Source organism: Chenopodium album, chromosome 1 (genome assembly GCF_948465745.1).
Source record: "Chenopodium album chromosome 1, dcCheAlbu1.1, whole genome shotgun sequence".
Lineage (NCBI taxonomy): Eukaryota > Viridiplantae > Streptophyta > Magnoliopsida > Caryophyllales > Amaranthaceae > Chenopodium > Chenopodium album.
Window position 1 is genome coordinate 36,511,266 of NC_137834.1, and position 27,654 is coordinate 36,538,919.

Sequence of the window (27,654 nt, forward strand, 5' to 3'; positions counted from 1 at the left end):
CGCTCAGCAGAATACTGCGCGGCTAACCCAGGGACTGCCAAGTCGACCCACGGTCGGTACAACACCTCAAGCTCCTGCAAAGAGCGTCAATCAGGAAAGAATCTATCTAAGGCATCACAAAATGTCAAATAAGAAAAGAATCATACCGAGATGATCCAATCTCGGACATATGCAGTGGACATCCCCACACGGCGGCTTCCCCAGGAAGCACTAAATGGAAGCCTGCGTGGCGACGGTCTCGCCAGCGCAGCTTAGGGGAAGTACTCGTAGAACCAGATCTACAAGAAGCTAAAGTTATCAGTAAGTGCTAACTAAAATGTAGAGCTAAACTTTATAGGAAATAAAGTATACCTCTACGACCCTCCAAAAGCCGGACAAAGCAACATTCGACCCAAAGGACCGATGTCGACACGAGTCCCGCAGCGCTCGAATGAAATCAGCATAGGCCAAGCTGGCCCAGTCATAAGTCCCGATCCGGTGTAGATCGCGGACGGCAGGAAGGTAGTAAAGCAGCGCCCTACTACCCTTGTCAGGGGAGAACGTCCCTGACAGCAAGATAAGTGCAAAGATGCGCACCCGCTGCTCTCGGGTAGTCGCATCATCGTCAAAAGCCGCTACTAGAGTCGAGCGGCGAATCCCCCTAGCGCTGAACTGAGTCGACTCTACCTCAGCTCGAGCCCGAATAGCAATCGGATCCAACAGCTCCTCGACCTCAGGAGAAAAGACGCCGATCCCGCTGTCGAACGGCAATGGCACGGAGCTAAACTCCAGTCCTGTGATGAGACTGAAGTCGGTAGGAGTGACCATCATCTCACCCCAGGGGAAGTGGAAAGTGTTGGTGGTGTCCCAAAAGAACTCCATCAGAGCACGAACTACATGGTGACCCCCGCTAGAGGCAACCATTGCCTCGAAGGTCTCGAACAACGCAGTAAGACCACAAGACTCCCATAAAAGTCTCGTCTGATCATCTCTGGCGATGTACATCTTGTACAGATCGCCCAAGCCGTCATAATCGGAACCATGACAGCGTGTCCGCCCAACAGTGATGCCCCGTCTCACCCTCTCAGAGATGTGGTGGACAGGAGAAAAGTACAAGGTCCGCTCATCCCACTCAGGGAGTCGGCTGAGCGAAGTGGACGGTTCAGCATCGTCCTCTACGGGCTCATGCTCCCGTCAAACGTCTCGGGACCGTGAACCAGAACCTCGTTGTCTAGCCATGCTACATTGTGCAGAATTATCATAAATTAAGGTTCTATGGTATCTAAGGTTCGCCTAGCCGCATGATTTTATGTTCGCAAAAAAACAGAGTACGTAGTACTAAAACAGAGCACAAATTCAAATTGAGCATGCACGACATTTTTCAAGCAATCAAACAATTTCTTGCAATACTATAGTAATTATTATGACAAATTGGACAACAATTGCTAGCAAAAACATCAAGAACAAGCCACATTGTTTTCCCGGCCTTAAGAGGTTCAACAATGGTGATTCGTTCATTTCTTCACCAAATTGAGTCAAACAAGTCTCAAATTACTCCCAAGGCAATATATAAACATAATCAAGCAATTTCATGGCATAAAATTTGGTAAACAAAGAGAATTAAGCATTCTAAATTTCGAATTTTCAAGAAATTTGGGAATAAACACATCCAAAATTCATTAAAACCGATGTGATTTTGAAGGAAACTTACATAGATCGGGAAAATGGATGGAATGAGCTTTGATTTGCAACAAATTTAAGCGAATTTGGTTGAGAAACGAGCAAAAACGGATCAAATGAAGTTCTGGAAATTCTCGAGCAAGAAACGCGAAGAACAGCAACGGAAATGAGGAAGAGAAGGGTATTTAAGGAAAACCCGACTCTAGCGCCAAGCGTTAGACCTTGGCGTCAGTCGATAGGCTTTAGCGCCTAGCGCTAGCTCCAGCGTCTGGCGCTACAGCCAGATAATCGGCGCTGATGTTATTTCAGCGGCGCCAGAACATTTAGCCACTCAGTACGGATGTTCCAATCTTTTGCAGTATATTTTGGGTTCCTTGGTACGCCAATTAGCCCCTCGAAGCAATTTGACATGATTTTTAGTAATCGGCTTGATTACATAAAGTGATCGACCTGATGAAAGATCGTCTCACTTAGCTTAAAGCGCCTAAGCATTGGCTCATTCGGAAAGGCACCGACATACTGGTTCGTAATTCAGCAAAAGGCACCAACATACAGGTTCAAAGCTGTAAAAGCGCCGACGTATAGGCATAGCGGAAGCAAAGTTCAAGTGAGCTTTTTAAAGATCAACAAGCGGGGGTCTTCGGTAATTTTCTTTGGAATATTATCGCAACAAATGAGGATAGCTTCAAGCGAGGGTATCTTCGGCAGCATTCCCTAGCTTGCGGAGAGTTGTCACAAACAACTGAAGGTGATTTCAAGCGAAGTTGTCTTCGTCGTGTTCCCTAAGATGTGGAAGATGGTCACAAAGCGGAAGAGGATCGTTTCAAGCGAAGCAATCTTCGATAATGTTCCCTGGCTTGTGGAAGATTATCATGGTGGAATTGGAGGCAGTTACAAGCGTAGCAGTTTTCAAGCGGGATGGCATTCTCTAGCTTGCAGGAGGTCATCAAATTAAATACAACAGTAAAGCAGCAGCAAATCGGTTACTTTCAGAGACGTGTGCTCGACGGTGCAAGATACGCGTTTCTTAACTCTTTTATCTGTTTAACTAACGCTAGTTTGCAGGTATCGGCGTTGCAAGAATGATTTAGGATTGCAGAACGTTCTGAATCATTCTCCGTCCCTATCGATACTTTGACTTTTGTTTTCAAAACTTGTGTTTCTCCAAACTCAGTCAAAGTGGGGGCTTCTGTAGACACCCATTTGTGTCTCCCCAAAACCAAACCCAGTGATGAGTACCTTTCACGTCAAATCATAATCGAATGAAGTGAAAGTGTGGAAAGTTTAGTGTTGCGGATAGTTTTAATTTCTTTTCTCTTCTCTCTATTTTTGAAAACCTATTTTAAGAAAACAACCAATCCAGTTTGGTTGGTCCATGATATGGGTCCAATAGTAGTGTAGATGGATAGGGCTTGAAAAGATCTTTCAAACGCTATATTATAAGCTCAATTCCGATGAATATTGAGGAAGTTATGGCCAAATTACCGAACTGGGCCTGGTTTGAGCCTTATATGCGGCCCAATGACCTAAAGGAGGGCCTAATATAGATTTATCATTCCTAATGCAATTAGGAATGGTTTTAGTCTTCTAGATTCTTCTAGAAGGCTCTTTTCATTCCTAATTTAATTAGCATTGATAAATTGACTTTTGTTGACTTTTTAGAGTTTTAATCAGAATAAAAGAACTTTTTTAAGGAAAATACGATTTTATCCTCCTGTACAGCAATTTCTATATGATTTTAAGAAAACGCGTCAAAAACTTAGTCAGCGCCAAACGCCAGCATTAGCGCCTGACGCTAAGCTTGGCGCCTGGCGCTAGCCTTAGCGCCTGATGTCAGCGTCTGGCGTTAACCTCGTTTTACGCGTCAGAACTCTGTTTTGATTTTTTATCTTTTTGGCTGATTTTTCTCTATAAATAGCTTTCTAAAAACTCCGTTTTCATCCACCAACTCTCATCAAGATTTTCTTGATTACTCTCTCTCTCTTTTCTAAACTAGCCTTCTCTCAAATACAAAATTCCGCATTCGCAAGACTTAGATACACCTAGCCATATTCGAAGTTGCCTTCGCCCTAGACGGGAAAGGTTTAATTTCTGAGAGTTTGGTCCCAAATCTCTCTTTTAATTATTTAATTTAATTGTTGTGTTTATTATTTTCCTTGAAGTTACTAACGTGTGTATTTTGTTATTAGAAAGAGGTACAAGGCATCCAAGTAAGTACTTAATGGTTTAATTGATGTTATTATGTAGAAATCATGCTTAGGTTGTTATTATGATTCCTAGTATCATGTCTAGGGTAACTTTAATATTAAGTATGATTAAAAGTATGATGTTTCCTATATTCTTCCTAATATTCATGTTAGTATCATGTTAGGGTTAAAGCTTTGATTTTTATATGCTTAGTGACATGCTAGGGTTTGTTATTAATCTTGTTAGTATCATGCCTAGGATCTTGCTATTATTATGCTTTAATATAATTATGATGATTATTATTTTTATGATTATTTTTGTTATTATTATTATTGTTGCTTGATGATATTTATTGTTATTGTTTGATCACACCTTTTATGCATGTTTAAAGGGAATTTGTACTTGTAATCACGCTTAATAAGATAATTAATAATCTTGTTTAGGGTTAATTTGATTATAATTCAAGTGATCGCCAACAATAGATTTATTTGTGCATTAATATTCAACCAACATAGATAAACAGGTTTAGGGTTAAACCTATTGATTGCATGTTAGCCAAAAAGCGCACATGAATACGATCAGAATAAAGTAGAGGCCTATTGTTAGGGCATGTTCAATCTCTTTTAGGTTGGATTTGTACCTTCATCCCCGAACCCTATTTGGTTCAGGACCTTATGGAGTTGACGATCTCTTGGATCGTTAAGGGGTGTAACTTTCACCTCGTGAACGGTTTACAAGTTCCTAAAAAAACTTGTTGGCGACTCTTTTGCTCTATCTTCTTTCCCTTTGGAAGCCACCGTACTTTAGTGTATGATCACAGTGGGGTTCAAGCTAGGTTAACGCTTGAAATATTCCCTACAATACCTCTTGCTCTCTATTACTCGTATATAGGTTTAATAAAATCTTGATGATGCTTGACCAAATTATGGAAGGCGTAATTATATAGTTCAATTTGACCACATTGATATTTATTCGAATTGAACTTAAACCAAAACCCAACTCAACACTAACCCAAACCCGAATGTACCATCTTATTAACCCATCCAAACTCAACTCAATACAATCTGAACATGAAATTGAACCCGATCTGAATTTGACTCGAATTATTGAACCCGACCTATATTCGAAAAGGTGAATGACTCGCTATAACTTGAAATGAAATTGACTCGGCCCGAACTTGAACCTGATCTAAAGCTAGATTGACCCGACATAACCTGATCTTAATTTAACCCAAGTTCTGATTTGACCTGACCCGAACCCAACTTGAATACCCGAAATAACAGCTCTAATATTGATTAACTTAATTATTTCCACCAAAATCATACCCCTTCCATCTAAATTCATACTCATCTTCATTGACAACCACCACCACCGATCTCCAGTCTCTGTTCATAAACCTAAAAATTTCTTTCTCTGTTCATCCCCCCTCAATTCGACCGCAACATTCTATGGCGACCACCACCACCGTCGGAAATCATTGTTTTTGTCCCTTTGCTTGTGGCCACCTTCGTTTTCTCTCTCTTCCTCTTCTTGTTGTTTCGTCATTGCCAATGAAGCACATATTTGAAGGTTTTATGGTCAAATTTAACCATGAAAACTCTAGATCTAGAGTTTTCATGGTTAAATTTGACAAATTAAAGCTTTAATTGATGATTGAGAAGGCAATAGTTTCGTCATTGGGTTCGTCGTTTCGTGGATTCTAGGTTCGTGGGTTCTGGGTTTAGGGTCCGTCGATTGTAATTTTGGTGCTTATGGGTTCGTGGGTTGTGGGTTTGGAGTTGTGGGTAGTGGTGGGTTGTAGTAGGTTCGGTGTTTCGTGCTGTAGGGTTATTAGTTGGTTTGCACTACTAAGTGGTGGTGTTAGGTGGTTTCATGGTGCTAGATGGTGGTGGTGGGTTGTTTCGTGGCGCTAGATGGTGGTGTTGGGTGGTTTCGTGGTGCTAGGTTGTGGTTTGTGAATTCAAGTTGCTGGGTTGTGAACTTTAATTTTTTTTTTTTTTTTTTTTTTTTTTTTTGAGGTTGGATCAACACTTAGTGTATGCCCTTATTTTTCATTAATCATGCTTTCAATATTTTTCCTAAGAGTTCAAAATCCCCTACTTTGTAACGAAGGGAGTATTATTAATTCAAAGGTGTTTGTTGCAACTCTAAACTTGGCTCTAGCTTATTAATATAATCTTATTTTAGTGTGTTACAAAAATATCAACGAGGGCAAATAATAAGTAAACAAATATTGTTTTTAGGGGTGTAAATAACCATATACTAAGAATTTGCTTAACTTGTGTCAAAAAAAAAAAAAAAATAAATAAATAAAAATAAAATAAAATAAAATTGCTCAACTGTTTTAAAGGTAGAAAACTCATTGTGGGAATATTTCTTACCTATTTTTTAAGACTCCATATTCATTTGCAATTTAGAACTAAAAGTTTCATATGTTGTGTAGAGTTAACAGATGACAATTTCTGGGAAACCACCCACATAGGCGCACACTGAAAAAAATAGAACTCTAAACACATTCATAGGCATTATAGCTGGTTAATTCTATAGCTAGGTCTTCCCATTTAAATTTCCCACCAAAAAAATGAAAGCTTTTGACATGATTCTCAAATACAGATGTATACTAGGATAATAATTTTTCACATCTTAAAATTAGTAACAAAAAGTATAACTGTACATTGACCTCTCAAAAAAACAATGCCTCAGCTACTTTTTAAGCAGCAGGTTCCTGAATTCATCATTAGATTTTGGTTTCTCATCATCTCCTTCATCTTTTGGCTTGATGGCTTTAAATCCAAGAGGCCTGACATTGCGCGGAACTGCAAATGTATTCTTTCCTTTGAGTTGGACTCTATCAATGTCATGCCCTTTACTAGAAGATGACTGATCAACAGATGGCTCAGAAGAACGGTTTTTTTCGGTTCTTGCTTGATCCCCAGATGGAATCTTTGAACCTATTGAAGCAAGGGGGAAAAAGGCAAGATATCATATAAGTGAGAAGCAAATGGTCAAATAAACATCATTAAGGAAAGAGAAGTATTCCCTCCATTAAATACATCATTAACGACACTTTATTGTAATCAGTGGTGTAAGTTACAGCAAAAGAAAGAAGGGCAATTATTGTAATCTCTTAATAGAGCTGGCTAATCTTATTATAAATCCGATAAAAAGACTATTAGTAACTTCCAAATGATGAATCCTATGAAACTCCTCTACCATCCTCCAGTTGTTGAGGCAAGGTACAAAAGTACAAATCAGCTAGAACTTTTAAGAACCTCCTACTTGAGAGTTGAAGGAGGAAAAACAGAAGATAACATAATTTTTTTTTCCCTCCAAAGATCTTTATAAAGTTCACCAAATAAAAATTCCCAGACATGAAGTGCACTTAAGATTTAGTCACATCATTACATGGGTATAATTAGGTAACAGGATAGAAAACAAAAGTAATCATTTTTTACAAAATTAAATAGAGACCCTTCATAATTTCTTAAGATTGATGAAGTATAGCACAAGTTCAACAAACATATGATATAGAAAAAGATAAAGAATGCACACATTGATTACAAACTCTATGCTTCAAAGTATGTACAACACTTTATGCATCAGATGAGCACAAATAATATGAATACAAAGGCAGTTGACAATGTAATGAAATAAATAAATTATAGAAACTAAAAAAAAAACACACACATGCGTGCGCGCACACACATATTATAGTCTCGGTATTACTTTAACTATTAAACTGTGTTTTTGTTTATTATACAAACATCAATTATTTAATACTAATACCTTTATTTTCTAAAGTTCTTAACATAGTTTTTTGCACACAAATTTATAGTGGGAGTGAAAAAGTGGATAATTTAAGAGAGTATAAAAAGGTGGATGGGTGTAAATACGATGAATGTGGTAAGGTCTAGATATCATGGGTTAAGAAAGGTAAGATAGTACTCCCTTTGTTTTTTGTTTTTGTTCGATTTGATGTGTTCTTTATTTTATCTTCCAATTTTTGCTTTATTCCTTTAGAAGGTGTTTGTTTGGAGGGATAAAAAGAGGAGGATAGGGATAAAAAGAAAGGGATTTATATATTCTTTTATTTGTTTTGGGGGATGGGGATAACTAAGGAGGTGAGGATAGGGATAAAAATGCAAGTTATCCCTCCAAGAATAGAATTAATGAGGCAAAATACATTTTTACCCTTAATGAAGGAAAGGAGGAAGAAAGAGGAGAAATATGGGTAAGGGTAGTTAAGTAAATTTCTTGCTTATCCCCATATAATTCCCAATCCATACCAAACAAAGGATAACATCATTTTTATCCTTATCCCACCTACTGATCCTCCATCCTTGTCCCACCCTTTTATCCTCTTTATCCCTATCCCTCGTGCCAAACGCCCCCTAATGATAAAGAATATTTACACTTTTGTCTCTTCTTACAAGGAGGCAAGGGTGTTCACCTTGAATGGGAAGATTGTCCACGGTTTTGATATCTGGGATCTTTTATTCAAAAAGCTGAAAAATTAAATGCAGATGTTGCTCACAGGATCAAAGCCAGTTGGTTGAAGGGAAGAATGCATTGAGGTTTTTATGTGATCCCAGCATGGCTCATAGATTTCTACTGAATGTCAATTAGGCCTGGTTTGCTAAATAAGTACAGAATAAATGTTAGACTATGGCATATGCATAAGATGAATGTAGCGTAAATGCAGCGAAGGATGTGTGGTCATACAAGAAAGGGTTAGTTAAAGAACGAGATAATTTAGAATAAAGTAGGGGTTACATTGATTGAGTACAAAAAAAGGGAGAACCGCTTAAACGGTTTGGCCATGTTAGAAGGAGCCCAAGTAAGGCTCCAGTAAGGATGCTTGAATGGTTACAAAGTGTTGGGATCGTGAGGAGTAGGGAAAGTCCTAAGAAAACTTGGAAGAGTTTGATTGAAAGTGATGGGTGCTTTGGGGAATAAGGAAAATATAGTTTTGGATAAGGCGGTTGCAGAGAGAAAATTCACATCAAAGAGGTGTCATGATTATATATACATACTTTAGCTTATTTTATCTTAATAAATGCTTTTATTATTTTACCCAATTCGAACTGTATTGATTTCCTTTGCCAAAGTTTTCTCAAACCTTTATGTTTTTAATTACTCGTATGATTTTACTACTTCTCTAAAATTTTCTTAAATTTTATTCTTGGTTCTCTTTTAACACTCTTAATTTTTACTTGGATGCTCTTTCTTTTTCTCACTTTACACATCTTTCATTCAAACGCTTCAATTGATATTTTGTTATGTCCCTTTTTCTTTATCAAATGGCTCCTTGGACGATTCATGTTAGCTGACCCTAAATCATTTTGGGACTAAAGCTTTGTTGTTGATCACTTCTAACCTCACTACATAAAATATAATAATACCAAAGTTTATAAACAAGTTTCTCTCTCCTACCTAAAGTTACAAAGGGATCACTTTCCAATTATTACTTCATTTCATATGACCTGTAGATAGTTTGATTAAAAAAATATACATTTTTTTTTTTTTTTAAAAAAAAGGAAGAAGAAGAGAGGGAGTAAGAATAAAGTAAAAGTTTCATGAACTTTTTGATACGGGCTAAAACATAAGGTGTTAAAAACTTTTAGAAATGAAGGTAGTATATTGATTGTTTACCACAATGTAGCATAATACTCGTAGTTTTAAATAATAAGGTTAAAGTGCATATCTCAAACTGAATATTTGATTTCAATCTGAAATTAAGTAATCAATATTTGAATTGATATCTGAAACATTTTGGATGCTCGTCCAAAACAGTCCACATATCGTGTTGTATATTTGGATTTTCAAATACTTTTGCTCATCCCAACATAAAAAATTATAATTGTTGCCTCGACAATATATGAAAGCATAATCTCAAAGGCTTAAGCAGAAAATGATGCATGGAAATGAATAAACTTTGACAAACACCAGGATGATTTGGTTAAGTTTAGATGACTATTCAACTTCAAAGTCTTTCCTCTTATTTGGTAAAGTTTCATGCACCTGGACGATTTTCTCTTTCTTATTGGGCTCAATGAGATAGAAGAAAGGGGGCGGGTGAGGATGGGAGAATAATAGCACTATAGAATTCATACCATCTCTGTCAACTTCATGGCGTATGGCTGATTGATTTTTGTTTCTAGAAGGATCTGATCTGGCAATACTTAATTTCTTCTTCAGTAACCACTGTCTGTTCTTCCCCACAGCAGCATCAAGGTGTGCATCATCACTAAAATCCACATATGCAAGACCCTTGTACACATTGAGTGATATAATTAGATAGTTTCCATCATAAATTGTAGTATATAAGGGAAAGTAAGCAGCATTCACTTTATTTTTTACCTTATCCCAGTATATAATGATTATAACGTATGAGAAGAAGTAGCATATAACAAGTAAAGAAGACAGAAAATTACCCTTGATTTCCCAGTATCCCTATGCTTTAATATTCGGATAGATTGAACTCCACCGACATCACTAAAGAATTTGCGAAGATCTTCATAATTTGCCTGCACAAGTTGTTAACAATTTGACACCACATTTCTCAAAACATTTGATGTTCTCATGTGGAACTTGAAGGCGACGGGAGAAAATGAAAGCATATATAGATAGAAAAGTATAAAGGATAGGTATAACGGTATCAACTCACTTTGGGATCAAGGTTAGATATGAATGCTGTGCATTGATCTGTGTACATTGCCTTTCCATGCATGGTTTGCTTCATAAGCTGTTCATTGCTGCTAGTGCTATCCATTTTTTTAATATTTGCTTCAGTCTCTTCCACTGTGGCTGTTCGAGAAACATCTTTGTTGTGACTTTTTTTTGTCCCTTCCTTGAAGGCTTCTTTCACGTCTTTCAGTCGTTTTGAAGGAGATTGATCCTCCAACAAACTTGAAGTTGATTTTCGTTTTTCACGAGCATTTTTCTTGGAGGAATGTTCACTAACATCTCCAGCAGTCACAAAAGTTTTGCTATCTTGCTGCAAGTTAAATACCTGCAATTCCTCCAAACGTGGTGAAACCTGGAGCAATGCATAGCCGCATAAATGAGCAAGCAAGTAAAGCATTGCATAATTCCTTAATATATATAATATGACATAAAATAAATCTATAAACTCCACTTGTTCTAGATAAATTTTCAAGTTGCTCAGGGAGATGTACCAGTAAACTAGACCAGAATAAGGTAGTTGAAATTGACAGATTAACTAAATTCAATCAATGAAGCAGACAAGCCATGAGAGCACATGATTAGACGAGCACATGGGGAGAAGAACGTGAAAGGGCTTAAAATTATAACCGGTTTTAGAATGGAAATTGTAATAACAAAGCCCAAAATTTTAAATGGAATATCAGGGAAGCAGTACTGGTCACAGAAAACAGGAAGGCAATCCAAATAAGGGTTTGTTTTCGTAGGAGGGGGGGGGGGGAGGCTTTTCTCGATCTGCAAAAGAAAGCATTAACGAAATTTTCTGTCCCTATAAAATTTTAGAAAACTTCTTAGCTCATGTACAATAAGGATTTCCAAGTAGTCATATCTTAAACTTCACTAGTGCACTTGACTTCTTCACTCTCCTTCGCCTAAAATCATTTGGCCAACTCACATGAAATCATACAGTGTAAGATTTCACTTATTTTTGAAGCCAAAGATATGCCTTTGCTATCTGCTTTTGTCACTCCATTCCACCTGTGTATGTTATCATTATGTTGCCTTCCATTTAGGATATTCTTCAGTCTGTTCAGAATACGCAGTTTTCAATTATAGGTCATTCCGCCACCTCAGAAGCTATGCTGCCCTGACACTTTACTGCAGTCATCTGACTTCAGACTCAACAATCTTTTAAGTTGCTGTACAACTGTCATGTTCGTTTGATTTCATGTTTTTATTTTCCAATTTTACACAGTACTCCATACGTCCCTTTTTTTTATTGTCCCATAAAATAAATTTCACTTTTTCATGAAACAAAGGCAAGAATTGCGCACATAGGGTTGCACGTGGAGTTGACGAGGAAAGAGAGAAACAGAGCAGGTGAGGTTGCAAATTGCAAGTGGGATTATTTATTTAATTAGGTGATGGAGCAATCTTAAACGGACACCCCAGAAGGAATACAAGGCAAACAAAAAGGGACAAAGGGAATAAAAAGTTGTGTGGGAATTTTTCTAAAAGGTTTGTTTAACATCTTTCAGCTAAGTGATCATGTCTAAATATTCCAGATTATGGAGCCTTTTCTTTTCATCCATAGGCCTTATACTTAAGGTGGACAGGGGATAGGGTTTCATGATGCTTCTTTATCTCGACTTAACGGAATTTAGGCAATGATATTACCCAGCCAAACACCCAGACCTAGGGGCTACTAGTGCAACATTAACATAGTCTTATTTTTAGCTAGTTTTTAACAGCTAAATACATAACAAGTGAATGAGTTTGTTTTCAGGGCAAATGGCCAAAAAACAAAATGACCATTTTCCACTTAACAAAAGAATGAGGATACTCACTAAAGAAGAGAATCTGGCCAAACGCTGTTAATTGATAACTTAATATGTCATCTATGCAATAATATTACCCAGTCAAGCACCCAGACCTAGGGGCTCTCTGTCCACCATGAAAACAGTCAAAACAAGGGCTATCTGATCATTACACAACAAGCAAATAAATAAATTCTAGGACAACTGGCCAAAGAAAAAAGAGCATCTGGCTCTTCACAAACAATCAAGATAAAAATTGAAAGAGCTTGGTTTCTAACACAATCAAAATGTGAAAAGTAATGCACAAATTTTCACTAACGATTAAACAACATTAAATTGAAGAGCAAAAAGAGAGAGAAACTTGCCTTCTGAACAGCATAGTCATAATCCGCCAGAGTTCCAAATTCCCTCTCAAACCGTAACCAAGATTGGCATATGTCCTGGATAAATAACAGACACTCTTATTCGGACAGAGAGCATGTATATTTCCATCCACTACAAAGGGATCAAGCAAACTATACAACCAACGAGATTACAAAAAATAAATATTGAAAGCAAAAAAACTTAGCAGTAAGCTATTACAGAAGTACTTTTTTTGAGAAAATTCTACAACACTACTTACATATAATGTGCCTGCTAATTAGAAATACAGATACGAATTGGTATACTCGTATTCAGAGACGTTATATAGATCCAAAATCCAGAAGATGTATATTCATATTTTAGGTTTTTCAAAAATAATAGAATGATTAGTGTGATGTGCCTATTTCAATTTCTGGAAAATGAATGTAGGACGTGCAGCAGATGATACACGAGAAATATTTTCATGGCAAGGGTTTTGAAGTGATGAAATGGAAAGGAAGAACTGCCAGCAACGGCAGACTCCTCTGACAGCAAACTTGGTGGCAATTTAAACCTCATTCTTCCTTCTTGGGCCTGAGATTATAAAGGAAAGGAGTTTCTGGTACCTTGGCTTGAGAAAGCAAGACTAGACTCAAAAGACAAGATAGATTATAAATAGAAAGCATAACACTAACAAAGTTAAAGGGTAAAAATAATGTGCTGCAACCATAAGCCTGGATCAAGGTTAAATTGTTTGGCCAGTAACTGTTCCCCTTAATATGAGGGTAATACATCACCATACTCTCCCCCCCCCCCCCCCCCTCTCCCTCCAAAGGATTTAAATTGCCCATGTAAGAGCTCAGCCTCAACCATCAGTCTCTCCACTAACCTCTCTCATTTTTTTCTCTTCCTTCCATATAAAAAGTCAAAATTAATCACCATGCCTTTTGTTTCTAGATATGAAAATTATAGAATTTTTGTAATATGTAGCTAAAGATATTTAAATTACTATAACATTGGAAATTGTGCAAATACCAAATGGAACAAACATTAAAAAAACAGGGAGCAATAATTTTACAGAATAATAGCTGGCAAAAACTGACACGACACGACACGATAACACGACATGAAAAAAGCGGGTAGTGTTGAGCGTTTCCGACCCGTTTAATTAAGAGGGTTGACACGACACGACACGACTAGTTAAACAGGTTGGGTTAGTGTTGAAAATTATAACACGAAAGTAATAGGCGGGTCATGTTCGGGTCAACCCCATTTACCTGTATACCCGTTTAACCTGTTTAAAATCATAAAAAATCAAATACTTCAAAATGGCCCCAAAAATATTAACCTAAATTTACATTCTACCTAGTACCTAGCCGTCATATATAAGGTGTTTCACTGTTTCATACTTTCTCCGTCATTCTAGTATTCTACCCTTTTCTCAATATCTCACGCACAAACATCTCAAGGTAATTGCACAAACATCTACTTCCTTATTTTAGTTGATAATTTCTTGTATGATTATCAATTTATACAACTTTTCAATTTTATGTTCATCTATTAGTTAATTTAGTTTGTTCATCATTTTCCTAATTTGCTTCCGTAATCTCATGTTTCATTCTTAGATGGAATGTGCCTTAATCCACTCAAATTGATGGAGAAGAAGATGACCCAAAGCTTGAAATTGTTAAGGAGACACGGATAAATCCGACTAACAAAGAAAAGGGAAAGAAAATCGGGCTAAGTTTTTTAACACGAACACGACCCGTTTTGCTAAATGGGTTACACGTGTTAAATTCATGTTACCCGTTTAATAAACAGGTCGTGTTCGTATTTAGCCTCTCTGACCCGTTTATTAAACGGGTCGTGTCAGAGTTTGGGGGTCTTCAACCCGTCTATGATTGACCCGAACACGAACATGACACGACATGACCCGTTTGTCAGGTCTACAGAATACAATACAAGCATAGAATAACCTACAGCAAGTCAGCAACACAGTAATAAATTGGAGATCAGAAATATAGAACTGAGGTACAAGTGAATTTGGGGATATTTGGTAGGACATTGTCATGTTGATGCATTTAAACAAACAATTGTTTTTACAATCCCAGCTTTAGAGTGGATAGACAGTAACTAAAGCTAAGCATGATAAGACAAATAAAATCAAATTCTCCATCAATTTTCATCATGCTTTCTCTTTCCATAACATCTTCTATTGATAGACTAACTCCCACCCTTTGTTTTGTTGCTCAAGCTTCCTCCAACTCAAGTCTAACAACTAACTATATATCGCCTAGAATACCCCCTCTTCTCCTTAGGCTAATATATTACAAAATATCTATTGGGAAAGAGGAGGGAGGGGGTCAGTGGCAGATCCAGGATAAACTTGGTAGGGCACCATCTAATACAAAATTATACAACTCAGACACTAGCTCCCTTAATTTTGGTTATCTAAAATTTATTAATAGCCTATATTTTATTATTGTAACCACGTAAACCAATAGCGATGTATCTATAAATATTAGTACGTGGGTCCGAAGTCTTCAATGGAAAACCACAAAATTGATTGAATATTATAAAATGCAATACATTAGTCCAAATTCCAAACGACAGCTAACAACAACAATCAGATTAAGGGAACCGACTTGGATGAAGCTAATAATCTTACTAAAGCAGATATTTCAAGAAAAGAATAAGGATCAGCTTCATGGTAGGGTAATCTTAGTAAAGCACTAAAGCATTTATCCATCAAAAAACTTCTTAATGAAGAAAGCCTGATATACCAATTTCCTTCAAGAAACTTGGATGATGAATCACATACTCATCAAATTTACAAGACTAACCAAATTTATGTAAGTCAAAAGAGAGAAGAAAGTTAGAGGAAACTAGAAGCACGTTCATAAAAATGAATAAATAAATAAAGATAAATATAATGCCACTTACTCATCACTCTTTGACAAACAATGGAGCAGTCAGAAATGCCTGATTTGAAACAGATCCTAGCCTATAGTAATCTTCATGTTTACTAAAATGTTTTTCCTATAAAGGATGAGTACAAGAAGGAATTCTGAATGTCCAAGGAGAAAAAAATATACCTGTGAACCTGAACCAGGAAATCTCTTCGTATAGCACCTCCGATATAATGATCTTGCTTCATTCAGATTTCCCTTGTCAATCTCCATCTGTATATAACCTTGCCAAGCCTCAAGCATGGTGCCACTGTACACAGGAGATGTCAAATGCTGTAAAGGAAACAAATAACTTCACAACTTACAATAACTTACGCCCCCAAACATGGGATATACCAACCTTATTTTCAGCAAGCTTTCCCAAACTCCGCGAGCAGCAACTATATCATTTGCCAGGGTCAGCTCCAAATGAGCCCAATAAGCATGAAGACGCAACAAAGCATCTGTGCCTTTTAGATGTAAAGATAAGTAATCTGATGCACGCTGGACATAGTAGCAAATTGTGTCAATCGGTGGCACTATATACACAAAAACCAAACCTCAAAAAGATGGAAGGGATGTATACTTGCATAGGCTCCCTAGGAAGCCAGGAAAAAGATCGAGATTAAATAAGTACCATAAGCAACAAAAGTTACTAAGACCAGGAAAAAGGCATTACATAAGAAAATTTATTTTACCAAAAGAGAAAATCTTGTGGAAACATGACAACATTTAACTCTTTAAGGTAGTGACCTTTTCACCTAGATTTCACTTATCTTATCTTATAGAACCCTAAACTTGTCTTAACAGAACTTATCAAATTGATAAATTGGCCTAAACGTTAATACGGTGAGGAAAACAGAGTATGTGATCCATGCAACCCGTGAAATAAAATTCCAAGAGATAGATACAGCATTATCAGATGAAGAAATGACAAACACATATAACAGGAAAAACCTATGAAGAAAAAATATGGAATAACCTGTCTGCAACTAATTTTCATAGCATAGAGACCTAAGAGTTCACTGCACATCAACAAATTTGATTTCTAACAGTTTTATGACAAATATTAAATTTTGAAGTGAAACAAGCAAATCATAAAAGTCATATTTGCAAGGAAAATTATGATCACATGATAATGTGAGATGCAAATGAATCATAATGAGAGGAAACATGTGACTGGTGGCTAAACAAACCTGAAACACATCTCTGATAACAGCATAATCCAAGACCTGCAATTCACCAGATACTGAAATTCTTCTCCGCAAACCATCAATACGAGTAAGAAACAATTCCAGATACTACAAAAATATTCTTGTGTCAGAACATCATGAACAGAAAATATGGTAGGACATCTTGTGTGAGCATGAAAGATGAAATTATTAATTTTAAAGGACAAATACAGATACCAAACAACAAGCATGATGAACGAAGCCCATGCACAGCACCACCTGGCCGACGTGCCAAGTTGTGATGTGCCATAGGGATCATGAAGTTTCTTTAGGTGAGAAGGGTGAGAAGTAATCTCAACCAGCAGATATTGATATCAATGGTCAAGATTGTAGGATCTGTAAGCATTTGTTAGAGAGGAAAACGCACGACTTATTATAAGCTACTTCTGAAAACTTTTAATTGGATCAATTAGCTCCAATTTATGGTTATCTGTATCTCAAATCGAATTCTTCATCTTTCTTCATTTTTCATATCTCTATTATTGAAATACAAGTGTTTATAATTTCAATTTTTTTGAAACAAACTATTTAGCTTTCCCCCCTCATCATTATCTTCTTCATCTAAGCTACAACAATAAAGATTTTGAACTTCAATCAATAAAGTAAGGTAATTGTAGTTTCTCCCCTCTCAATTATCTTCTGTTTTTGGTATCAAGCTTTCGGATCTTATTATTGTGGACAAATTCATAATTAAACTACTAATATATACTTTAGCAAGATTTGTCGAAGCTGCAATACCTGACTAGCATATCTGAATAATTCTTCCAAGTTCTCTTTACTATTTGTGGATTAATCCCAATCGTCAATTGACATTAAGGTTTTTCAATTTTAAATACTTTATTTATCCTAGTCATAGATGACATCTACTTGATGTATTTGCACTTTAAGTTTGATGTATCTACAATGGTTCATTAATGTATGTATTTTTGATCTTTGATGTAACTGTGAAAGAGCATAAAATATATAGGATGTTGGATGTTTATTTGCAAGAATTCCGTCACTAACTTTTAAACAATGGGATGTTGGATATTTCAAAGTTTTTGGTATAAATAAGAAAGAGAAGTACATAGTTATTGTTTTTATTTTATTTTTTGGGCATGCATAATGTATTTATGGTGTAGATAAACTGTATCCTTAGTGTATATCTAATGTATCTATAGTAACACTTGAATGTACCTCATTTTCTCACGCTTCTCACATTAAGCACACTTCTCATCGGACCCCAATATATATACATATATATATATATATATATATATATATATATATATATATATATAGGTTGACCCGTCATGCTTGTATCGAGCTCATCCCAAAATTTGAAAATTATGACCATGCACAGCCCATGGCCCACTATCATTTTTTTTTTTCGAGCATTGAGATCTAGTGATATACTTTACTGTTCTTTCTGACCAATGGTAATATAATTCTTTTATATAACAAAATAAATAATAATGAAGTAAAAGAACATAGAAAATACCTCCTCGTAACTTGAAATTGAACATTGAAGGGCCTTCTCAAATACCTAACAATGGGAAAAAAAAAAAAAAAAAATCATATTGTAGCTTTAAGATACTCAACAATTGCAATCAATCATTAAAACAAAGAAGCAAACATACTATGGACTTTCAACAAAATCCATCGAAAATGACAATATAATGAAAGTCAACAAAAGGTCAACGAAACTGAGAATATAATGTAAGTGTCAACGGATACATCAAGCAACAAAGCTTCCTTTGCAAAACTCCCAGTGATTCAGAAGTAGATAAAAGCTTAATTGCTCTACGATTAAATTTATACATCATACATTATAGTCAAGATTATGTCTTCATTATTCTTCAATAAGTTGACACGGATAAGGTCAACATCCAAGAAAGTGGGAAAAGCTGTGACCAGGATAATTCACTTTTCCCGGAGAAGAAAATCTAAGAATAACTATCCCAGGTACAAATCAAGAAGCCTTTTTAAGCATTCTAAATAATAGAATGAAGGTTTAAATAGATATGGGTAGGCCGGCCAATTCAGTCAAATCTACTGAAAGATGAAACGGATCTCAATAAATGAACATTACTATAAAACCACTAAGCTGCAGTCAACAATCACTAAGCTTTTTTTTTTAAAAAAAAATTCGATCTGTAGGAAGCTGTAGCAAGAAGGTTCATCTTGACTTCTGTCTCAGGATTCTTTACAAGCATGGAAAAAAAAACGCGGTCATGGTCGCGTTTGCGGTAACGGTCGCGTTGTCGAGGAAACGGCTTGTAACGGTTGAATAGAACAGATCGCAGATTTCGCGGCATGAATTTTTTTAAAAAAATTACACAAGTAGAATTTTGAGCTTATTAATTCACCTGCTTTGTATCTATACCATATTATGCCCAAAACTATTACAAACATTAAATTTCAATTCTGATTAGAAGCCCCCAGACTATTTATTAAAAAAAGGGGTAAAGAGAGGTAGTTAATGGGTCATAGCTCACCATAAAGGTAAAATAAATAAATGGGTAAAAGAGATGATGGAACAAAGTTGTCACCAATGATGCACGGGTACGGCTCTGGGCTGCCGTCTCCCGTACCCGAAACGTCTCGGAGACGGGTACGCGACGGGGACGGCTAGGATACGTCCCCAATCCGTCCCCATCAAAAGTGGTACAGCACGTCATTTTGGGGACGGCTAGGGTCTTGATCGGATACGTTTCGGGTACAGGAAATCCAAATTTCCGCCGTACCCAAGAAGCCCAGCCCAATTTTTTTTAAAAAAAAACCCCAAATCAGAACAAAACTTATCTCATACTCGATTTCCCCCAATTCTCACAAACCCTAAAACTTTGAACTCCTTCATCTTCTCCTTCCCTGTGCGATTTGATTGACGGCGGCGACCCGGAGACTCGCCTGGAGGCTGCAACAACCGACGCCTGGTTCAAGGCGGCGCCGGAGACCCACCTTCTTCTTCGCTGGAGACCCACCTGCGAGGCTTCCTGCTTTTCTGAGTTCTTTCTTTCTTTCTGACTCTCTTCTTTCTTTCTTTCTGTAAGTCTTTTGTTTTCTTTTTTAATTGTTTTTATTTGTTGTTGATAATATAGTGAATTGTAGTGACATTAAATGAGAATGTCAGTAGGTAATTTTTTTTTTTTTTTACATTGTGCAGTTGAATGGAGTCTCAAAATGTTGGTAGTGGGTATGGTAATTTATTTTTTTTTTTTAATGGATTTATATTTTGCTGATTTTTTTTTGCCGTATCCGAGCCGTACCCGTATTTTGAAAAAAAAAATTTGCCGTATCCCGTCCCCGTATCCGTACCCGTTTTTGTCCCCGTATCCGTATCAGTGCAACCTAGGCTGTCACAACTGCAGTAAAAATGTTGAAAAAAGACAAAAAGTGGAGCAGCATGTGACTATTTGACTCAACTTTTTTAATTACTTTTTCATAAATTGTACTTCCTTCGGTCCCCTGCTCCTCACTTCTTCTCTTTCTCCGCCATGTTAGCATTAATACGAAGAAATGTGAGGCTGTTTCTGAGCATTTCAGCAAGCCCAAAACGATTACTCGCTAAGTAACGGTTTCAGAACGGCGTTCTACCGTTACAGAGCGGCTAACTCGCCGATGTGGGTGTGAATTTCAACTCGGCGTTATATAACGGCCTTTTTCGGAACGGCAATTCTGAAACCCGTTACAAAGCGGGCGTTACATAACGGAACGACCGAGTTTTTTTTCCAATTACAAGTGGAGAATAACTGTAGTAAATAAAGTAGACCAACTAAATAATGCTAAAAACATCACAGTCATAACAACACCAAAACAAGAAGTGTGATGTTATTGACATAACGCTTCAGATCCAACATCACTGAATAAATTGTTTACAAAAATTTGAGAACAAACAAGCTAGCAAATATCTCAATCAAAACCATTCAAATGAGAATTACACCATATCATACATCCATACCAGGGAAATTTCATCCTCTGAAGCGTGAGCCCGTTCCAAGCAAAGCAACTGCCTCACCCAGAGTTCGCCAATCCAAGGGCAATTACTTGTGGCTCTACTGATAACATTATTTACAACATTTCCAACCTGAAATAAACAGATATTAATATGATCAACTAATTCAAAAAATGGAATAAGCCTATCATGATTGAGAAAGTACCTTGAGCGTTTTCTCTAAATATCGAGTATAGTCTATCCACAAATCACTGGATATAGGAAACTCGGTTATCAAACGTTCATATAGAATCTGAACTCGTGCAGGGTCACCTGCAGTCTCTTCAAATTTCAAGTATTTCTGTGGAAACATAACAAAATACATCTCAAAACCAATAAATGGGGAATATAAGTTTTAAAGGGAGATAAACAGAATAAAAATTATAGTCCTTACATTCTACTAAAACCAGATATGAAGCATCATTTGGTCACAAAAGTATTGTCAAGCACATCATAAACCCATTAGTCAAATACAAAGGCAAGATAAATGAACATTACTATATAAACACTAAGCTGCAGTCAACAACCCAAGAGTTTAAGTTAGCTTAGCCTTTGTGTAATTAACGTCAAAGCTAAGCTAAGACCTCCGAATCCATAACTTATTTCATTCAGTTCCTTTAAAAGGGAAAATAAATTAAAACATTGGATGAACAAAGTGACTAAGAAAAACAACAATGTCAAAGCCAAAATTCCAGTAGGATAAAATTGTTTTTACAATAAAATTACATTTTTACAGAACTTAACGTTACCGGTATAGTTATGATTTTATGAAGATATTACGACATCATTATCTTGATTCTTGAGGTTGTTTGCAACTGTGCCTTAACCCTTGTGCAGTATCTTTAAAATTTTGGAAGATAAAAACTGAATTTAACCGTTATAAATCACCTAGCACAATAAAATCACAAAAGATGCACTCACACAAACATTAACTTGGGAAAGAAGCTATGGAATTAAGAAACCTCATGGCGATATATGTCCAATATCGTAATATTAACACCTTATAAGGAACTTGTAAATAATAAACAAGAAAGTCGAGAATATAGCAACTAAAAATATAGTTTTTCTGCAACTTGAAATCCTAAGACTCTCTTCACCTGATTTTCACTTAACTTGAGTTTAACTCGGGAAAAATTGGAATAAAAAATCTCTAACTATAGCTGATATTCTTATAATAATCCCAACTTTGGATTATTATGAAATAATCCCAACCCCACCACCTGCAAGGATGCAACCACAACCTCCCCACCCCCACCCAAATATGGCACCCAACCCAAGCCCCACCACCTGAAACCGACCCCGGTCCCTATACCTACCCCAGAAACCGCCCCCTCCTAAACCAACTTCCCTCTCTATCCCCACCGCGGAAACCTCCCCCCTCCCAATCCCCCATCTCAAAACAGCCCCCTCCCTAACCCCTAACCCTAACCTCGAAACAGCCCACTCACCACCCAACCGCCCCTTTTTTCTCTCATTTAGGGGAGGGGAATCCGGTGATAGGGGAAGGCAGCCAAGGGAGGGGGGTGGGAGGGTTCGTGTAGTAGGAGAAGGGGAGGTGGTGGCTGGGAGGGAGGTCAATATAGTGGTGGACTGGTTTGGTTGTTGACCAAAGTCAAAGTGAAGAAAAATATATTTTTTTACTTATTTAATAGGTTAGCAATCACTTGGGCTTAATAAAATGAAATACCTCTAAAGTTCAGATTATTCTAAATAATTCAAAGTAGGGATTATTTAAAGAAAATCGGCCAAAAGTGGAATTATTAAAAACAATTTTTTCTTAATATTATTTCTATCAAACCAAAATTATTTTTATTGAAAAAAAAAATTGTTGAGCTTAAATTATTTTTACTGATTAAAAATTATATTTACTATTTCAAATTTGACTTTGTTCTTTGAATTTAATGATTTTACTGATTAAAAAATTTATTTTAAATGAACTAAAATTATTTTTACTAAACTAACTAAACTAAAATTATTTTTACTAATATCATTGTGATAAGGTGAAGAGAATAGGGCCTAAGTAGTCAACAAGCATACACATGCAAACACCAGTATCAATTTGCAAACCAAACATAAGTTCCTTTGGTGAGCGTATTTAAGTCTAGGAGATACAACATGTTCCTACTAATGTGTGCATGTACGTTCCATCATCAATGAACATATAAGAAATTAAGTCTAGGAGATACAACATGTTCCTACTAATGTGTGCATCTACGTTCCATCATCAATGAGCATAAAAAAGGTGCACATATTTTCCAACTTCATACCTTGAAGAGTGGAATTCTTTCTGTATCTGGTACATCAGATTTAGAAATCTGTTCTTCCAGAATTTTGCGAGCATCACACATCTCCAATGCCTTCTTATAAGCAGAAGCAACATGAGAAGAAATCCCTTCCCAGTCACCGGAGTTAACATCAAGATCAATTCCCTGCTGCACTTCCCAAACCTTATAAGCAAGAAGCGTTGAATTCATGTTGGCCAAGGGAACAGATAGCTGCCTGTGAAATATATTTCGAACACGCTGAATTTGCTTTTCTTTCCCCTGATCAAAAAGGGGCATTAAAATTATAAAGATGAATTAAAAAAGCAGACTAGGTATAATGATTTAAACTAATTCAATAATATCTAAACAAAGTGTCATTGAACTTAAGCTATAACATTATGGAGCCTCTGCCCTTTGTAACAAAAAAGATAATTGAAACAAGAAATTAACATCCCAATAGTATCATTAATGAACAAAATTAGAGAAAATAAGACACCTATGAAGACCTCAGTTGCACATCAACACATATAGTAATAGACTAAAATATAGAAATCAGTGACTACTGTCATACCCTAAAGAATGGTTATAACTTATGAAACATGAACAGAGCCAAAGAGACATTCCTTAGCTAAACTTTAAATTTTCCCTTGGTAAAGGCTGCTTTTATTATCAACATGCAAGAGAAACAAGAAGAGGGATGCAGAGGCAATATGCCACTTTTCAGCATCACTAAACAAGTAAACAATTATAACGATCTAAATAGCTTGAAACCGGGACAATATGGTACCTTCTATCTACATCACATGTTTGCATCATTCATCTTCATAATTCTATTCCTGAGGTTTACCTATTCTAAAGATATCCACCCTGTGGAATTCATTTTATTGCATAAGCATGTGCTGTTCAAGCAAATAGTGATCTGCATGAGTATGTGACATAATCCGTAGCCACATGAATATTGACATGTTGAGCAAGTCTAAACCTCCAGGTGGTATAAGTGAGGAACAGATACATGTATAAAAAGAGTACAGCAGCAAAAAGTAAATCATGATGTAAGATAATATAAAGATCACAAAACACACCTCGATGTCAGAATCATCAATTGTAAGGCATATAGCTTGCTCAAATTCTTTGTAGGCTTCCCATATTTTACTGCCTTCACAAAAATGCAAGCCAGCAACTGTAAGAGCACGCTCAAACAAGTTCCTTGCCTTTGAAACACCAGAAGCAGAAAACTCGCGGATTGAGATATCATGTTCTTGCACAAAATTTAAGTAGTCACACCAAAGAGGGACAGACTGCAGAGGTAATAAGAAATTACTATCAATTTGTTTGATTCAATACATGTACTACAACTACAGAAAGCAATTTCTTGTGATAATGGACTGTAGCAACAAATGCAGTACTAGTAATTGTCAGTGAAGAAATTTTGTGAAATGATACTAACCTATGTTACATATCAGGCCATAATGTAATGGCATGGCACTACGGTAGGCATGCTTAACATCAACTCCCTCCATTCAAATATATATGCTGCATAACACTAACCATGGAATACTAAGTACGTGACATGTAACACAATCACGATTTTAAAGGAGCCTTATAAGAAATTGGAACCTTCTAAAACTCACATGATAACTCAGTATTAACTTGGGGTATACCCAAAAATCCTGAATAATCACTAAAATTTTACACTAGGTGACAACATTTTTCCAGACATCGTTAAATAGATGTGACTACTGACTACGACTTCCAAACAAAGAGAGTATCATATAACAGCCTCCCAAATATTCACTGAACCAAGCTTCATATAGAAGCAAAACAGCTCACCAGATAATCAGATACACCGCGTTCATATATCTTTTCAATAGCTGGAACAGCCTCCGGCCTAGCAAACAATGGTTAATAATGCAACAGTATAAGCTAGTCAAGATCTTCAGGATTAAGAATAAAAACAAAATGAATAAGAAAACAATCACCAATCATTTCCAATGTTCCACACTTTAAATCCCAAGGTAGTATTGAATAGAGATAATACAACAACAAAGCCTTATTCCTAAAATGATATAGTGCCGGCTAACATGAGACATCATAAGGAACCGGCCGCAAAAAGTTAAAGCAAGTAAACATAGAGAAGTGATAAATTGAAAGTGGACAAGAAAATATCAGAAACATAGTGAGCAAGAAAATGAAGGCGGTGTATAGTGGAAACCCAAGATGAGGATGTACAAATATAGATTGAGGAAGACTTACCTAAGAGGGCTACAGGAGATAAAAAGAGAGGGAAAACCACATGAGAAACAGCATTGAATTTCTTCTGTAGAACAGAGATATGCCATGGAATTTCTTTTGAGTACACATGAGGAATGGAAAGAGACCAAGATTCAAAGTTCATCTATGTATTATGGTAACAAAGAACTTTAGACCAGCCAAAAAAAAGCACTTTATAGTTCACGTTTCTAAACAGATTAACCAAAAATTTAGTATGAAAAATACTGACAGTCAACAATGACACAGATGTGTTAATACAAGCAAAATCAGTCCAGGTTCAATCTCAATGCAACACAAACATGCCTCAATTGGCTAACCAGCCAGGCGTGTCTAGTTGAGCACGGATTTGTTCCCCATATTCCTTTCCAATCCGCACAAAAAACTCCTCTTCCTGCGAGCACAAATGTGCTTCTTGCACCGAAATGCCTCAACAAATCAGAGAAACACGTATTTATTTTTACAAGCCAACCATATCTCTCTATCCCCCTTTTTTAAGTTGTTTTGTTTTTATCGTCCACAAATAGAAACATAAAGGACAATTTTTACCACAATGTGGAGTGTGATGATGGGTGATGGCATGCTCTTCTTTCTTGATTTTTCTCCATCAGCTCTAGTTTATTCATTCACAATTGTGGCGGGGAGGGGGTGTGGGAGGTGGTGTGATGACTTCAAATTGGTGGACATGAAGTTGGTGATGAGTATGCAAAGGAGAGCAGTACTACTACACTTTGGCAATGAGCATCCAACCAGGGAAAAACTAAAAGCCTGTGGGGAAATATATACACATAATCCCCTTGCCTTGCTTAATCGAAGAGATGCTTAAGATAACGTTGACCAGGGGCAACCCAATTATCTTTAAATTGTGACAATATATTTACATCATTACTGCCTACCCAAAAGCAACAAGTACTATCTAGCTCACCAAAATTTCCCAAGAAATAATACTTCTCAAAACAAAGAAAGCTAACACAATTTATCCGGTACTGATTTTGCTCCTACCTCAACGAAATTTGTTTATGGATCAAAAAATTAGTTTCACGAACATAAGAAACTCAGCTCAAACTATTTCAGTAGAAAAAAAAAAATTGAAATACATAAAACCGCAAATGAACCATAAACAAGATTTGATGTACTACATAACAAAAGAGAGAAAAAGGTCCATACCCAGAACACAAAGTAGTTTCATCTTTAGCCCACTCTTGCCACATTGTAGGTGTTAAGGGGAAAATCTGGCTCATTGATTCCCTTGCTTCCCTGAGTTTATCAATCTCGCCCATTTTCCTTAGCAAATTTATGTACTACAAACAATCGCAAAACCCAAAAAAAATTATATCAAAAAATTCGGAAAAAGTTTCAAAATTGTTGAGAAATTAAAATATAGACGATTTTGTTCAAGTAATTATACCTGAACATGAGCATCGTAATTAGAGAGATTACAAGAGAGTTCCGATTCCAGGGTTTTGAGCTCCTGTAAGAGTTGAGCTTCATTTTCATCATCGGAGTCAGAGTCGGAGTTGTCGGTCGACGGTTTAGCTGCTGTAAAATCGATGGTATCTGTTGGTTCACCATTGTTGGTGGAATTTAGCTCTTCGGGATTTTCCGACATCGTTTCGAATTCGGCTGGTTCCGCCATTTCCAGGTTTTAAAAGGAAGGAAAGGGAATCAAAATTGTAACCTGGGCAGAGCAGAATGAGAAGTTTTTTATCCTAGAGAGCGGAATGAGGATTTTTTTTTTTTTTTTTTATTTAGAAAATTTGTAATTATTAATCCTAACTCTCACCGTTTACTTTCATTAATCCCAACTATCTATAATAATCCATACTAAAATAACAATCACTGACATCATCTTTTTAAAAAAAAATTGTACTTGTGTCAACTTCTCCTTAAATTTTGTCCCGCCTAAATTTTTTTTGGGTTTTCTAAGCTATGCCCTTAAGGTATTCGAGTTTCTAAGGTGTACCCATGCTATTTCAAATTTTTAAGTTGTGCCCATCAACTCACTACCATTAATGAATGGTACCCTCCTTGGGACTTCCACGTCACCTAAAGTTAACTATAAATTTAATAAAAAGATGATAAAAGGTAAGGAAATGATACGAGAAAGAAATTTTAACCCCAACAACCCTAATAACAAAAAACTGAAGCCACGAAATCACACTCTCAATTAACTTTTAAATAACTAATAAGGGTACATTTTAGTATTGATAAGAAGTTGAAGGGCACAGCTTAGAAACTTGAAAAAACATGGGTACACCTTAGAAACTCAACTACCTTAGGGGTATAACTTAGAAAAACCTT

General features: G+C 36.4%; 1 protein-coding gene across 1 annotated transcript; it reads right to left on the reverse strand.

Annotated features, from left to right (window-relative positions):
• Window positions 1-6,365: 6,365 nt before the first annotated feature.
• On the reverse strand, window positions 6,366-27,111 carry LOC145555435 (uncharacterized). The gene is made up of 16 exons (XM_081617181.1): window positions 26,762-27,111; window positions 26,521-26,654; window positions 24,916-24,973; window positions 24,168-24,383; window positions 23,089-23,364; window positions 20,988-21,122; window positions 20,789-20,914; window positions 18,329-18,373; window positions 16,813-16,917; window positions 15,978-16,120; window positions 15,764-15,887; window positions 12,692-12,766; window positions 10,514-10,885; window positions 10,281-10,373; window positions 9,960-10,116; window positions 6,366-6,797 (listed from the first exon to the last, which is right to left on the reverse strand). Exons 1-16 carry the CDS (start codon window positions 26,987-26,989, stop codon window positions 6,550-6,552), a joined length of 2,535 nt encoding a protein of 844 aa, XP_081473307.1. The 5' UTR covers window positions 26,990-27,111; the 3' UTR covers window positions 6,366-6,549.
• Window positions 27,112-27,654: the final 543 nt, after the last annotated feature.

Coding starts and splice junctions, on each gene's coding strand:
- LOC145555435 (XM_081617181.1), bottom strand. CDS start 26,989: ATGGCGGAACCAGCCGAATTCGAAACGATGTCGGAAAATCCCGAAGAG. Junction 23,365..24,167: donor TTGATGATTCTGACATCGAG/GTGTGTTTTGTG, acceptor CTTTTTGATCAG/GGGAAAGAAAAGCAAATTCA. Junction 16,918..18,328: donor CAATTTCAAGTTACGAGGAG/GTATTTTCTATG, acceptor ATATTTTTGTAG/TATCTGGAATTGTTTCTTAC.